At 41.9% G+C, this 15,094-nt stretch overlaps 2 protein-coding genes across 3 annotated transcripts in view; both read left to right on the top strand.

The window, feature by feature from the left end:
- LOC132406462 (sterile alpha motif domain-containing protein 13-like) overlaps positions 1-12,306 on the top strand; it is a 32,904-nt gene extending 20,598 nt beyond the window's left edge. The window contains exons 2-4 of the mRNA XM_059992179.1: positions 5,311-5,404; positions 6,838-6,949; positions 9,057-12,306. Of these exons, the coding sequence (XP_059848162.1) occupies positions 5,367-5,404; positions 6,838-6,949; positions 9,057-9,206 (300 nt within the window). The 5' untranslated portion in view covers positions 5,311-5,366 and the 3' untranslated portion in view covers positions 9,207-12,306. The remainder of the gene's footprint in view (positions 1-5,310; positions 5,405-6,837; positions 6,950-9,056) is intronic.
- LOC132406460 (protein Niban 2-like) overlaps positions 1-15,094 on the top strand; it is a 174,572-nt gene that overhangs the window by 83,107 nt on the left and 76,371 nt on the right. The gene's annotated exons all lie outside the window — the stretch shown is intronic.

Below are 15,094 nucleotides of genomic sequence, written 5' to 3'. Positions count from 1 at the left end.
GGATATTGACCAAGAAGGCTCAGTCACTCAGCATTTAAGACGAGGTAGTAAATTGGATTAGATTTTGGCTTCGTGGGAGAAGACAGAGAGTGGTAGCAGGAGGTTGTCTGTGTGACTGGTGGAATGTAGCAAGGATCGGTGCTGGGTCCATTGTTGTTTGTCACTTGCATTAATGATCTGGATGATAACGTGGTTAACTGGATCAGCAAACTTGTGGATGACACCAAGATTGGGGATGTAGTGGACAGTGAGGATGGCTATCATGGCTTGCAGAAGGATCTGTGTCAGCTGTAAAAATGGGTTGAAGATGGCAAATGGGATGGTATTTAATGCAGACAAATGCAAAGTGTTGCACTCAGTATGACCAATCAGAGTAGGTCTTATACAGTGAACGGTAGGAAACTTTGAGAGTGTGGTAGAATGAAGGGATCTGGGTATCCAGGTCCATAATTCATTGAAGGTAGCATCACAGGTAGGTAGGGTTGTAAAGAAAGCTTTTGGCACATTGACCTTCGTAAATCAAAGTATTGAGTACAGGAAATGGGATGTTATGTTGAAGTTATATGAGATATTGGTGAGGCATAATTTGGAGTATTGTTTGCAGTTTTGGTCACCCACCTACAGGAAAGATGTAGATAAAGTTGAAAGGGCACAGAGAAAATTTACAAGGATGTTGCTAGGTCAGGAAGATCTGAGTTATAAGGAAAGATTGAATAGGTTAGGACTTTATTCCTTGGATTGCAGAAGATTTGACAGAGGTATACAAAATTACCAGGGATATACATAAGGTAAATGCAAGCAGGCTTTTTCCACTGATGTTGGGTGGGACTTCAACCAGAGGTCATGGGTCAAGGGTGAAAGTGAAAAGAGGGTTGTGAGAGTGTGGAATGAGCTCCACACAAGTGGAGCATGCGAGCTTGATGTCAACATTTAAGTGAAGTTTGGATGGGTATGGAGGGCTATCGTCCTGGTGCAGGTTGATGGGAGTAGGCAGTTTAAGTGGTTTGGGCATGGACTAGATGGGCCAAAGCGTCTGTTTCTGTGCTGTACTTTTATTTGATTCTATGACTCCAAAAGTTCCCTACTGTTAAGCAATTGCTTAAATCTCTATGCGTTGTTTAAAATAAAACCAGAAAATGCTAGAAATACTCTACAGGCCAGGCTGCATTGGGTAAAGAAACACTACTTAACGGTCAATTTTGTCAGACAAGGAGGCTTGCTGAGAAGGTGGGGTGGAGGGGATGTTTCCAATGGGGTAAAGTGGGGCTGAGCATGGGATCGATGCTGGAGTCCGCAGCAAAACAAAAACTGGGTCGAGCTACAGACGGACCTCTGTGGGTCAGACAGAATTTGATGATGGAAATGGGCAGTCAATATTTCAGAACAAGATCCTTGACCTGAACTGAAAAATTGAGTCCAGCAAGTTATGATATTGATGTCTTGACCAAAGATGCAGTGGTGTTCCTCAAGTTTCTGTTGTGCCTGCTGTAACAGTGCAGGAGTCTTCAGACCAACAGGTCAGAGTGGAGATGGGATGGGGAATTAAAGCAGCTTCTCCAGACTGACCTGCTGGGTATCTCCTTTGCTCTGCATTTTCCAACTTCTACGTTCCTTTGTCTTTATTCTTTTTTGGTTATGTTGTCATTCCTAACTTCCCCTTCACTCATACATCAAATGACCTTGCTGCTCGCTATGTCACTGGCATTTAGGGCAGCATGGAAGGTCCTCCATCTTTGTCTGTCCTTGGTCATCTTCTGTACCATCTGCTCACAGATGTTATCTTCATTGCTGTTTGCATAAAAGTTTTGTTTGACCAGTGAGGGTTGTTAGCCCTGAGCTCAGCCCCTAATCTGGAGCACTGGTTGACCTCTCTTAGCCTGTCCTCCACCCTTTGACCTGTTTGGCATGGGTGACCCTAACAAGAGTCAAAGGACAAGGCTCTAACCCTGGCCAAACATGGCTCTCTGGGTCATTAATGCACTCAAGCTTCCAAACCACAACAAGGTGTGGTCCTCTTGGAGGACCAAGTAACCTTGTTTATAGCTTATTCCCGTGCTCAGCCTGGATTTACCGCATTAGAGACATTCCCTCTTCCATCACTCTGCCTGTAGCTTCACAAGCTTCTTTGTCTCCTTCTCAGTTCTGATGAAAGGCCTTTGACCGGAAACATTAGCTCAGTTTCCCTTCCTACCAGTGCAGCCCAACCTGCTGAGTATTTTCAGGCGTATGTTACTCACTGGCTTCTATAGTGGAAACACTGGAACGGAAATCTATGCACAGAGCAGTGTTCTTGTGACAACGTTATGTGTTTGAAATGCCACTGAGATTACATCCTTCTTGAATTGCAGCACTCCGGAAAATTGCTCGGACAATTCCAAGTTCAAATCCCATCCATGCCATTGATGTGCTGTCCACATCAGAACATTTTGTACTGTGTAGTTGTCCATATAAGGGTGTTTTAGATCATTGTGAGGAAATTAGTTCTTGTAGGGCACCCATGCTGTAAAAGCAGGCTCCCTGAGCGACTCCCTGTACAAGTCTAAGAACCCCACAGGGAGTATCCCATATTTATCTTTTCTCCTTCTGCCTCTGCCCCAACCCTCACTGCCAACCTCTCCCCCCTCCCCAGATGCACCTCCATACATGGCCCTTACTTCCCACCGCTATCCCCAACACACCCACTAAACCTCTGTCCTCCCTCAGTACCTGACCCAGTACTAACCGTGTAATACATTGCCTCATGGGCACTGTAATGGTGCAACACACAGAAAGAAACATGTCAGGACCTTTCGGTCATGCTGGATGTCCTGACCCTCCAGCAGTTCTGGATTCTGCTGCAGCGTGGCCAGAGCCAAATTGCTCTTTGATGCACTGCAAAGTAAGCCTTTAGCATGCCTCCCCTGCCCTTAAGAAGAAAGTGGCCTTGAAATTCATTACCTACTCTAAATTCCAAATATTTTTGAACACTTCTATTAAATCTCCCCTTCGTTTTCCCAGTCCTGAGGAGTGCAACCCAGTTCCTTCGATCTCCTCTGGAGTGGGTATCTGAAATGTTGTATTTGGGGGGTTCTGATTAGTAGTTTATTACTGTAGTTGCTGTGTCCAATAAACTGAGGTTATCAGTCGTCATCTTCTGCAGATTGGTTTGCTGTGCGCTCTCAGCCACTCCTGGTACAAACTCCATCAGCATTGCTGGCACTGATCTGATTGTACATAGCAAGTTCTGTCCAGAAAAAAATCCTTTGACCTTCAGCTGATCCATACCTCAAAGCTTATCTGTCAACAAAGCTGTCAGACTTCAAGTTAAGCACATTTACACTAAACATTTAGAATTTAAGAAGATTAGAAAATATATATATATATCAACTCACTTTAAAGAAAAGAAAATCTGAATACTCCAAGCCTTATCCCTATTCCTCCTCTTCTTTCAATAAGTGGGCTTGCTGCCCTGTACTTGATCTAAGCTAGCATGTTCAGTGGATGGATTTCCCCGTATAGTGTGTATAAAAAGTATTCACCACCCCTTGGAAGTTTTCATGTTTTCTTGTTTTACAGCATGGAATCACAGTGAATTAATTTGGCTTTTTTGATGCTGATCAACAGAAAAATGCCAAAGTGAAAACAGATCTCTATAAAATGAATTAAATTAATGACAAATATAAAACACAGAATAATTGATTGTGTAAGTATTCACTGCCTTTAAAATGACACACCACTGGTGCAGCCAGTTGGTTTTAGAAGTCACGTAATTAGTTAAATGGAGATCACTGTGTGCAGTCAAAATGCTTCAATTGATTGTAGTAAAAATACACCTGTATCTGGTGAGTCAGTATCCCGGCAAAAACTACACCATGAGGACAAAAGAACACTCCAGGCAACTACGCAAAAAGGTTATTGAAAAGCACAAGTTAGGAGGTGGATACAAGAAAATTTCCAAGTCACTGAATATCCCTTGCAGTACAGTTAAGTCAATCATCAAGAAATAGAAAAAATATGGCACAGCTGTAAACCTGCCAAGAGCAGGCCGTCCTCAAAAACTGAATGTCCATGCAAGAAGGGGACTAGTGAAGGAGGCCACCAAGAGACCTATGACAACTCTGGAGGAGTTACAAGCTTCAGTGTCTGAGATGGGAGAGACTGTGCATACAACAACTGTGGTCCAGTTGCTTCACCCGTCGCAGCGTTATGGGAGAGTGGCAGACAGAAAGCAACTGTTGAAAAAAACTCTCATGAAATCTTGGCTAGAATTTGCCAGAAGGCATGTGGGCGACACTGAAGTCAGTTGGAAGAAGGTTCTATTCTCTAATAAAACCAAAATTGATCTTTTTGACCATTGGACGGAACACTGTTTGGCATTAGCCAAACAACACACATCATCAAAAACGTATGTACAACATGCTGTGGGAACTCAGCAGGTCGGGCAGCATCCGTGAAAACAGGCAGTCAACGTCTCGGGCCGAGACCCTTCGTCAGGACTCAAAAATCAAAAACACACCATCCCTACTGTGAAGCACGGTGGTGGCTGCATCGTGCTGTGGGGATGCTTCACTGAAGCAGGCCCTGGAAGCCTTGTGAAGGTAGAGGGTGAAATGAATGCAGCAAAGTACAGGGAGATTCTGGAGGAAAACATGATGCAGTCTGCAAGAGAACTGCGACTTGGGAAAAGATCTGTTTTCCAACAAGGCAGTGACCCCAAGCGTAAAGTCAAAGCTACACAGGAATGGCTTAAAAGCAACAAAGTTAATGTCCTCCAGTGGCCAAGTCAGAGTCCAGACCGTAAGCCACTTGAGAATTTGTGGCCGGGCTTGAAAAGGGCTATTCCCTCACAGTCCCCTTGCAATCTGATAGAGTTCAAGCAGTTTTGTAAAGAAGAATGGGGAAAAATTGTGCTGTCCAGATGTGCAAAGCTGATAGAGATCTATCCATACAGATTCAAGGCTGTAATTGCTGCCAAAGGTGCATCTACCAATTATTGACTTGAAGGGTTGAATACTTATGCAATCAGTTATTTTGTGCTTGGATCACTTTGTTTTCACTTTGATATGAAATAGTCTTTTTCTGCTGATAATGTCAAAAAAAGCCAAATTAAATCCACCGTGATTCAATGTCGTAAAACAATAAAACAAGAAATCTTCTTGGGGAGAATGGTTTGAATACTTTTTGTAGGCATTGTTTAAGTGCTTGGAGTCTGTGGCAGTTCACAGTCCCATTGTTTCGCTACCTGAGGCTTCGTAGCCAGAGATGTATGCCATTATGGTTGATCTGGGTCTGCTGCACAGTGTCTGATATTTGTGTTTTACTCTTGAACAGTTCCGGAGGTTGGTGGGGCCTCGTGCCTGCTTACGCCATCAGCTTCTCCGGTAGAGATGGTCCCCGAAGAGAATGGCCCCTCAGACAGACACCTGTAAGTAAACCACTGGCAAAGTTCGGTGTTCTTGTACTCTTGTTGCTACCTATCCCAATGGCCCTAGCCCATCTATAATCCAGTAATAATTAGTCTGCACATTGCACATTCTGTCTCTGTAGATGAGTCGAGAGCAGTGTCCCTGGCTGTAACATAGAACATAAAACATATAACAGTACAGCACAGGAATAGGCCATTCGTCCCACAGTGTTGTGCCGAACTAAATAAAAGGAAGTCAAAAACATTCAAACACTAATCCCTTCGACTTACATAATGTCTCTTTCCCTCCATCTTCCTCACATCCATCTGCCCATCCAAACGTCTTTGAAAAGCCTCTAATGTGTTTGCCTCTACCATCATACCAGGCAGCGCATTCCAGGCATCCGTGACTTTGAGTAAAAAATTTAGCCCTCACATCCCCCTTGAACCTACCCCCTCTTACCTTCAATGCACACCCTCTGATATTGAACCACATCAAATTACTGAGTCTGTCATACTTTGGATGGGTAAAGACATGCTTAAGACGATAAAATTTACAGCCTTCCTTCATTAACACCAATTGTGGTTAGCTTTGAAGAGATATGCCATGTTTAACATAACTATATAGTAAACCAAATTGATTAAAGCACCCCTTTTGTTAAATAATTAATTGGGATTATCCAATGAATAATTTGTAAAGTCCATGTTTTAATCTAAATTAATATTATATGATTTATAATGAACTATTGATTTTCCCTTGCATATTTTTGTTTCTCTTTTGTATAGTTTCTGTGTTTCTTGGATTTCTTTTTATAAGGAATTCACAGATGATTCCTTTTAAACCACACATAGATGGTGATTGAATACTTCGGCCTTGACCCTTAGCTTGAAAGTGAATGTGTCCCGGCATCCAGAGCTTGACCCCAATTAAAGTGGAGGCTGTGACTGAAAGCCTGAAACCTGATGCAGAGCCAGATGGAGATGCAACTGAACATCTGGGATTTGACTCAGCGTCCTGCTGGCACGATTGAGTGACGCTGAAGTGTGAGGCAGGCTGTCAGCTACACGGGAGCTGTAGCTGGGTGTCTGGAAAGTAACGCTGAACCTAATGAGTTCATTCCCTGTACTGCCGTTGGGTTAGGATCATTGACATGGGCAGATTCTTTTTTAAAATGATAACCCCTTACATTAGCTTTTGATCCTTCTTAGCTTGGTCTCCACAATTGTAACCACTCTTTTAGTTAAGAAGCAGCACACACACATTTCTGGAGGGATTCAGCAGGTTGGACAACGTCTATGGAGAGGAATAAATAGCCAATGCTTCAGGCCAAGACCCTGCATCAGGACCCTAAGATGTGTTTATGATCATTAAAATGCAATTCCTGTCAGGCTCTGATGGAAGTGTAAAACTTGAGCATATTAGGAAAGACTTACTTTGGCTTCTCTGTCAACAGCTTAGAAGAGGAAGGGAAGTCAGTAGACCCAACTGAATGGAGCATCACTGACGTGGTGAATTACTTTAAAGAGGCAGGATTTCCTGAGCAGGCTGTTGCTTTCGGGGATCAAGTGAGTATGAAGTCCTTTCTCAATTTTTACGATACTGAATTGATGAAGGGTTCTGTTTTCTGAATGAATTCTTGAAGATGTTAAAGTACTCACGTGAACTCTGTATTGAAATGACTTTTACCCATTAAAAACACGTGCCATGTGCCCAGTAGACACAGAGGAATACTATCACAAGCAAGCTCCAGTTAATTTACACCTGACTGTTCTTGCCAAATGTGGGCTGTTAGACTTCCATTGAAAAGTATAAACACAGCTTGCTACAAAATAATATTTTACTAAGAGAGCGCCACCTAAACAATTAGCTCATAACTAGCTAAAATGGGTGCAGATTTAAATATGCAAGGGAACACCGCAAATTCCAGCATAAACATAACCAGCTGTCAAAAGGGATTATTTATTTGAAATCAGATACTTACATATATGTACTTTGATAATAAATTTACTTTGAACGAAAAATTTGTGTTCATAGACCTTTACAAAACAAAACTTTACAGTGGTTTCACTCAGCATATCCAGCAGGGCAGCTTTAGGATTATTACCAGCTGTCCATGGCCCACACATCAAGAGCTACAGTATAGGCCGAAACATCATCAGCTGCACTTACTGCCCGTTACATCACTGGCATGTAAGGCAGTACTGAAGATCCAACATCTCTGTTCGTCTTTAGCCATTCCAGAAACCAGTTTTAGTTTTAGCGGTGTTCGGGACTTCCTCCATCATGACAGTAACTACCGTCAGCCAGGCGAGTCCTGGGTGGAGTCTCGGGAATACTGTTGCACACTCAGGAATGCCATCGCACAGAGCTGTAGAAGGATTATTCATTGCTGCTTCCATAACAGTTTTGTTGACCATTCAAGGCTGATAGCCCTCCATGTTCAGGGGATCAGCTCCGAGAGTTTTACAGCCCGTCTGCCGAAACCAGGTTGGATCGATCTTAAGTGCCGGGCCAATTGGAAAGGTCGAGTATGGGCCAGAATGTGGCAGCGGGGTCTGGGCCCAGAGTGTATTGCGGCAGCAGGGCATGGGTCCTACTGCAGGGGATGACTCAGTGCTGGGGCAGTTTAAACTCTGGCCCAGATAGACTGGGTAGGCAGAGGGTGCTGGGACCGGAGGCGAGGGCTAGGCCAATTCTGCTCGCTCTTCTGCGACGTTTGCTCCTCTGTCCACTGCACTGAGGCTGTGAGACTGCTCCCGGCTTCACAGGAGTTGTGATGGACGGAGGCTGAGACTGTGGACCTGCTCTGGCTGCTCCGGGCTTCATGTCTATGGACTCAGGTTTCTTCTGAGTGCTGTTTGCATGATTTGTGCTTTTTTTCTCTGTGCGCATTGGGTGTTTGTTGGTCTTTTTTTTAAACTGGGCACTTTCGGGTTTCTTGTTTTGTAAGCAAATGAATCTCAAGGTTGCATAATTTATACATACTTTGATGATAAATATACTTTGAACTTTGCACTGTCCATATGAATCTATAGATGATGATTTAATTGGCCTTTGTTGAGACCCAGACATTACTTACTGAGGGACTTGATAAAATGCTGCTGAGTTATCAGCAGCTTATCAAAAGCACTGTATGAATGGGGACCATCCACCCTTCAGGAGAGCTATCCCATCAGTTCGATCCCCCTCTCCTTACACTGTACCCCTGCAACTTTCTTTCTCACACAAACCCATCAAGCCCCCTTTTTTTTGGCTCTCCTGCACTAGTGGTGAGGACAGTTACACGGTCAGCAAGAGGAACTGCAAACTCTACACCAGCTGGACTGGACTCTGAAGCAGCTTTTTCCCTCTGCCATCAGCTCTCTGAATGATCCATGAATCCTGATTATACCCCCCCCCCCACCTTTTTTTGCACTATTTATTTATTTTGTAATTTATAGTAATTTTGTGTCTTTGCATTGTACTTAACAATAAATGTGGAGAATGTTGGACTTGGACTCAGAGGGTCTTGGATCCCTGAGTCTACAAGCTGCAGCTGAAAACAATGCTATTGAACAAGCATTTAAACTCAATGTAAACTCTAGGAATCTCATTGTCCAACAAGATGCTTATAATATAATTGTATTGAAATCACCACTGCCCATTGACAAGTGTTAATCTTCTTTACTGCAGGAAATCGATGGGAAATCTTTACTTCTGATGAAGAGGAACGATGTTTTGACAGGACTAGCAATTAAATTGGGCCCGGCGCTAAAGATATACGAATACCATATCAAGGTTCTACAATTGCATCACTTTAACAATGAGGCACCTTCGTGCTGATCAGCTTGTGCCTCTGTTAGCAGAGGTTTTGCCCTGTTCATCTGGCTACTGTCTGCACACTCTTCACTACAGTCTCACTTCGGTCTACTCCCAAACTAAATTCATCCTATTTAAAATGGCAGGAGGACTGCCACCAGGAATAAGAAGTTTATTTAAGAAAAACGTTGAGTTTCTATAGTGTTTGGGAAGTGTCTAGCACTATTTGTCCAACCTGGAACTGGAGTTATATCTTTTCCATGCTTGGCAATGCTCCCTGCGTTGGGCTGTTGGTGTAATCTCGTTTTTTTGCCGATGGAGTGGAATTACCCTATGGGCTAATGTGAGTGTGCTGTTCTGAAACTGGGTGAAACACTGTTCAGAAGTAGAAGAATGGCTGTTCTGCAGGACCTGATCTTCATCCTTCTTGATCCGTGCACAAAAGGCAGCGTGAAATGCACTTGGAGGAATTCTCCAAATGAACCAGAAAGCCCAACAGAAAATGAGCAGATGTTCAGCCTATAGTATCTAACAGTTTCAGCATTTTCCTGCAGTCAGGCGGCAGCTGACAGTCCAGTTGTAGCTTCCTAATAACAGGAATACCTTTCAAGCTGAATATAAACATTTTCTTCATTGAGCCTACAAGTTAAGATGTGATGAGATTGTTACAAACAGTTTATCTGTGCTTTGTCTTCTGATCTCTACACCACCTTCAGTTTGTCACTTTGAAACTTTACTTCGAGTTACTAGGTTGTCACTGGTGTTTCGTGTATATTTTTAAAGATTTTATTATATTAGATGTGTGTATATTCCAAAATTTGATGAAAGCCTTAAATAGAAATCCTGAGAGCAGGGGTTATGACTGCTTGCTCTCACATGCAGGACTGTGTGTTTGTGAATGAATTTGGAGAATTTAAAAGAAATATATTTATATTATAAATCTTGCTTCTGCTTGCTCTTTTTCTATTATAAATTCTTTTATCTGTACTCTCAATGGATACTGGATGAGTAAATTTGTCAGATTATATCTGCAGCCTTTGTTATGTTTCTGAGCTACCACTTGTAGGGGTATAATTACATTATATTGTTTACATTGGCAGTTTCCATTACAAGGCTGGGTGTGCATATTTAGCAGACTGGGGACAGGACGTACACATTTAAAATGGGTACAGAGTTTTTCTTCATCCTGCTTCATCTGAAAATATATTCAGTCTTGATTTGCAACATTGCAGGATGTTCATTTGTATATACCTAATCAAACTAGTGGGTTATCAGCTTGGAGTTTGAATACAATATTGCTCTGTAAATGTGACAGCTTTAAACAATTTCTTGCTTAAAATTCATTTCCTAATAATTTTTGGAGCAAAACTTAGAATAGATGATCACAAGATTTCTTTTGTGAGAGCTTTCAACCAGTTAAAATGTGACTTAGCTTTTCAATTTTGTAAATGTTTGCATTTTTTTCCAAAACCTTTTGCTGGTTCTGTATCAGTTTAAATGTGTCTGAGCTGACTGATTTGTTTTCATTTGCAATTCAGTAGGTGCCATTTGATAGATCTATTACCTTTCACAGTGTCAGAATTTGTTTAAAAATTATTAAACCAGAAGGTGCCTTTAGTCATAGCTGATGAAGGCTGAGGATTAACAGGGTACTTCCCCACATTAGATTTAACTATAATTCTTCAGAAAAACTCATGTCAGAACCACTTATTGAAAGAAATAAAAATTAGTCCCAGTTTATGTTGGTCATTATTCAGTTGCAAAGATTTAATTGCATTAATGATATGTAAACAGGAAGTAACAAACAGTCTGCTGGAGGAACTCGGAGACTCAGGCAGCATCTGTGAAGGAAAAGGAATTACTGACATTTTTGGTCAAAACCCCACATCACCTATCCTGATACAGAGTCTTGACTCAAAATATTGACAGTTCCTTTCTCCGAACAGGGGTGGCTCAGTCTGCGGAGTTCCTCCAGAAGGTCATCTGCTATTCAGATTCCAGAGTCCGCAGTGACTTATGTCTCCTCAGAAAGGAAGGGACTGGTTTCAGGAAGAGCCTACAGCAAAGTCATTGTGCCCCTTTGCAGTGTGTACAGGCAACACACCTTTGACTAACTATGTGTGCCTTGAAGGCTGAGTGCTTTCCCATTCTCACAGAGGAACACAAGGAGACAGCTTAGGCTCTTGGGTCTGTTCTTGCATTTAATTTTAAATGTGGCTGACCTGTGTCTTAAACTTCCAAATGTGTGCCTGAGTTCTGACCTCAATATCCTTCTCCACTAAACTTGTCAATCCTTGTCTTGAAATGATTGAGTGATTCTCAATCTCATAGCCGTGAGAGAACCCTAGATCTGCTCTATTCTATAGAGGTGTTTCCTGACATCACTGCAGAACAGCCCAGCTGTAACTTTTAAAGTTTTGTCTGTTTGTTCCAGCCTGTGCCAACAGAGAAAATAATTCCAGGTGTAACTACTAAGATGGGGAAACATTGCAAGGCTAATGCAAAGAAAGTCTTGCACACTTTGGGAATCGTTGAAAAGAAAGAGCAATTAATGAGAATGAAATGGAGAACCTCTCTACCACCACTTGTGTGCATCATGAACTTGTTTCTAGTGTGGGTCGATAATAATTCAGCTTTCCCTTTGCACTCCACATTTGCTTCGTGATTTCCAGAATTGTCTTGCTCAGTCGGTTCTGATACTTGAACTTTTATTGAAGCAGGGCCCCATTACAAGCACCTATTTTCCACTGAGTTTATTTGCTCAGAGGTGCTGTGATTTGGCATTAAGTTTTCAGCCTATGCAATGCACCTCCATATGGAGATACAAGGATGGCTTAGAGCCATTCAGCTGTGGTCCCGTTTCCTGTTTGTGGGACTGAATTCCAGATTGAATCTGAGCAATCGAGCCTTGGTATCCTTTGTGCAAACAGCAGTTGTCAGTGCGCTTTACAGAACTTTTTAGGTGTTTGAATTATTTGAATTTATAATAAATAAAAGCCATGTGTTTTAAATGGAATGCACAAAATGGGTAAATGGGTTTTTAGAGTTTATTCTTGCTAATTGAGATGCTTTAAGCAATAAGGAACAATATGAAAATAAAATGTGTAATAAAATTGATTCAGAATTATTTTGGTTGGCTGGTTGTAAATTTCTCATTATAACATAGCTTATTCATTTTGTAGCAACATATATACAGACCCTTTAGCATAGTGAAATATCCGAAGCTGAATCACTACAATATTATCAAGCAAACATCAGCACTGAATCTAATGAAAGAAAGTAATGGGGCATGTCATTTAGGAACTACTTTCTGTAAATGTTCAGTACTGTGGAGTTGGGAAGTGACAATCAGTGGTAAAGGTAAAAACTGAAAGATGTAATTCTACGCATGATATGGGGGAGAGATTTGAGACCACTAGCAAATAGCAGTTGTTCTTTTCATTAATGTCAGAATTCATTCATTGTCTCCTAATTACATCCCCCAGACAAACCTTTTGTTGTTCACTAGCATTTACCAATCTCTCTCAGCCAATGCCACTTCTGCCTGTGTCATTCAATCCGCACTGTTTATATCAGAGTGCTGAATGGACCTCTCGTATGTTGAAGATGAATTCTTCATCTCCCAATGTGCCCCAGTGTGGCCCATGCACTATATTTGTTTAACTGTGCTTTTTCTATACTGCTATACGATATTTTACATTCGTTTTTAACTGCCTCAGTGACCTGCCAGAATAACATGCAAACCAAAAAGTTTTTCCACTGTATCTCAGTACATGTGACAACAATAAAATAAATTACTCCACAAGCCTACACTGCTGTACTTGTTCCTACACACTTGCTGTTGCAATTTAAAACCTGTTGAAATTTCTACCTTTTCCAAGACCTACAATGTTAAATCTGTTTCTCACTACAGCTGCTCTGGCACTGATGCTCGCCTACTAACGTATGCATCAAGTTCAACATTATTGCCATTGACATGCACGCACAGGGTATAAATGCTGTGATAATTATCTCATTGCAGCAGCAGCACAATACATTACAAACACAACAGAAATAAATTAACATAAGCTATAGGTAACCTGCACAGCAAAGTCAATATAACAACATTAGAGCAAGCTGAGAGAGAGGAAAAGTAATATCGTTGGAGATAGTGCTAGGGTTTTTAAGGTTGGTTGAACAACCAGATGGTGGTGGGAATTACCTTGATGCCTTGGCTATACTGGGTTGGTTATGTACAGGTAGGTTTCTTACATGCCTAACATCAGAATCCAAACTGCTTATTACAAAGCCACACACACAGAATGCTGGAGGAACTCAGCAGGTCAGGCAGCATCTATGGAAAAGAGTAAATGGTTGACGTTTCGGGTCAAGATCTTTCTTCGGGACTGAGAAGGAAGGGGGAAGAATAACTCAGTCCTGAAGAAGGGTTGTGTTGTTATGTGTGTAATTAATAAAGAACCCCAGTTTCCAGCGTGCCATGCAGGCAGTTCACTTCGAACCGGAAGTGTCATGGTCGAGCAGGTTGCGCACACCCGTGTTGGGCTGGAGCCATTGCTGGAGTATCCTGAGTATCCCAAGTAAATAAAGGTGTGTTGGTTTTTGCCCACGCCACGTTTGTGTTTAGTAAGAACAAGGATACCAAAAGTCTTGGCCCAAAACATCGACTGTTTACTCTTTTCCACGGACGCTACCTGAGTTCTTTCAGCACTTTGTGTGTTGCTTTGGATTTCTCAGAATCAGGTTTATTATCACCGGCATGTGTCGTGAAATTCGTTAACTTAGCAGCAGCAGTTCAATGCAATCCATAATCTAGAAGAAGAAGGAAAGAAATACGACTTTCTCATATTTGCTTCTTATTTCAAATTTGGTCAAGGGAAGAGATCACTGTACACTGGAAACGATTCAAAAATGATCTCTAATAGAGAAAATGCATCTTCCTGAGTGACTCCTGTCAATCCCTCGTCCATGACACCTCACAGAGGAGGTGGATGGTACCGAAAACCGTGCGTGGTCTGCACATCACCTCACAGAGTAGCCACCCTCCCACTCTGACAGGCAGCTCACACACCAGCTGTGGAGAGTCTGCACCTTTGCACATTCCCAAAAGCCGCAAGTAAAAGTGTCATCCTTGGTTCTGTCCGAAGAGACGATGCAAAACTAGGTGTTAGTGTGTGCTGTGAGAAGGATGCAAAGCGGCTTCAAGGGAAGATAAACAGTTTAAGCAAGTGGACAACAATCCAACAGATATCTGAGTAATCTTTTATATATATATATAGGTAGATTAGGCATTTGTGTTTGTTTAATTAATTATGACATACGTAAAAATGCATTAACTGCATACGTCATCACTCTACCACATGATGCGCGTGTGCCTCGCTTAAAGACAAAGTTAGACACCCATTTTGGGCTCCTGTATCTTACTTCAAATGAATTCAAAGTTGTGAAGTTACAAGACGTAAAGCATCAAAATTATAAAGACAAAAGGTGAAGTATTTCTAAATGATAAGGGATCTAAAGGTGATGGTGACCAGAGAGAGCTGAACAACTGTTTCCATGCGTTGTTGAACGTTAACATGAGGAAACAGCAATAAAAGTGGAAGATGCAAGGAGTAGCAGAATTTATTACAAGTAGGTTTGAGTCAAAATTAGGTAACACCTTTCTCCAAATGTATTGGACCCTTACAAAACTGCATCCCAAATTTTGTGTATGGGTACAGGAGGGATACACTTGCAATCAAGGGAGTGCAGTGAAGATTCAGTAGATGATTCCAGGGATGGTGGGCTTGCCCTGTGAGAGGACGGTAAGCAGACGGGGCCAAAACTCTCCAGAGTTTAGAAGACCGTGAGGTGATCACATTGAAAAGTACAAAATTCCTAAGGAATTGACGAGGTAGAAGAAGAGTTGATGTTTT

This window comes from Hypanus sabinus, chromosome 16 (assembly GCF_030144855.1).
Source record: "Hypanus sabinus isolate sHypSab1 chromosome 16, sHypSab1.hap1, whole genome shotgun sequence".
Lineage (NCBI taxonomy): Eukaryota > Metazoa > Chordata > Chondrichthyes > Myliobatiformes > Dasyatidae > Hypanus > Hypanus sabinus.
The sequence above is the reverse complement of the archived record's forward strand: the minus strand, read 5'-3'. Positions and strand labels throughout refer to the sequence as shown.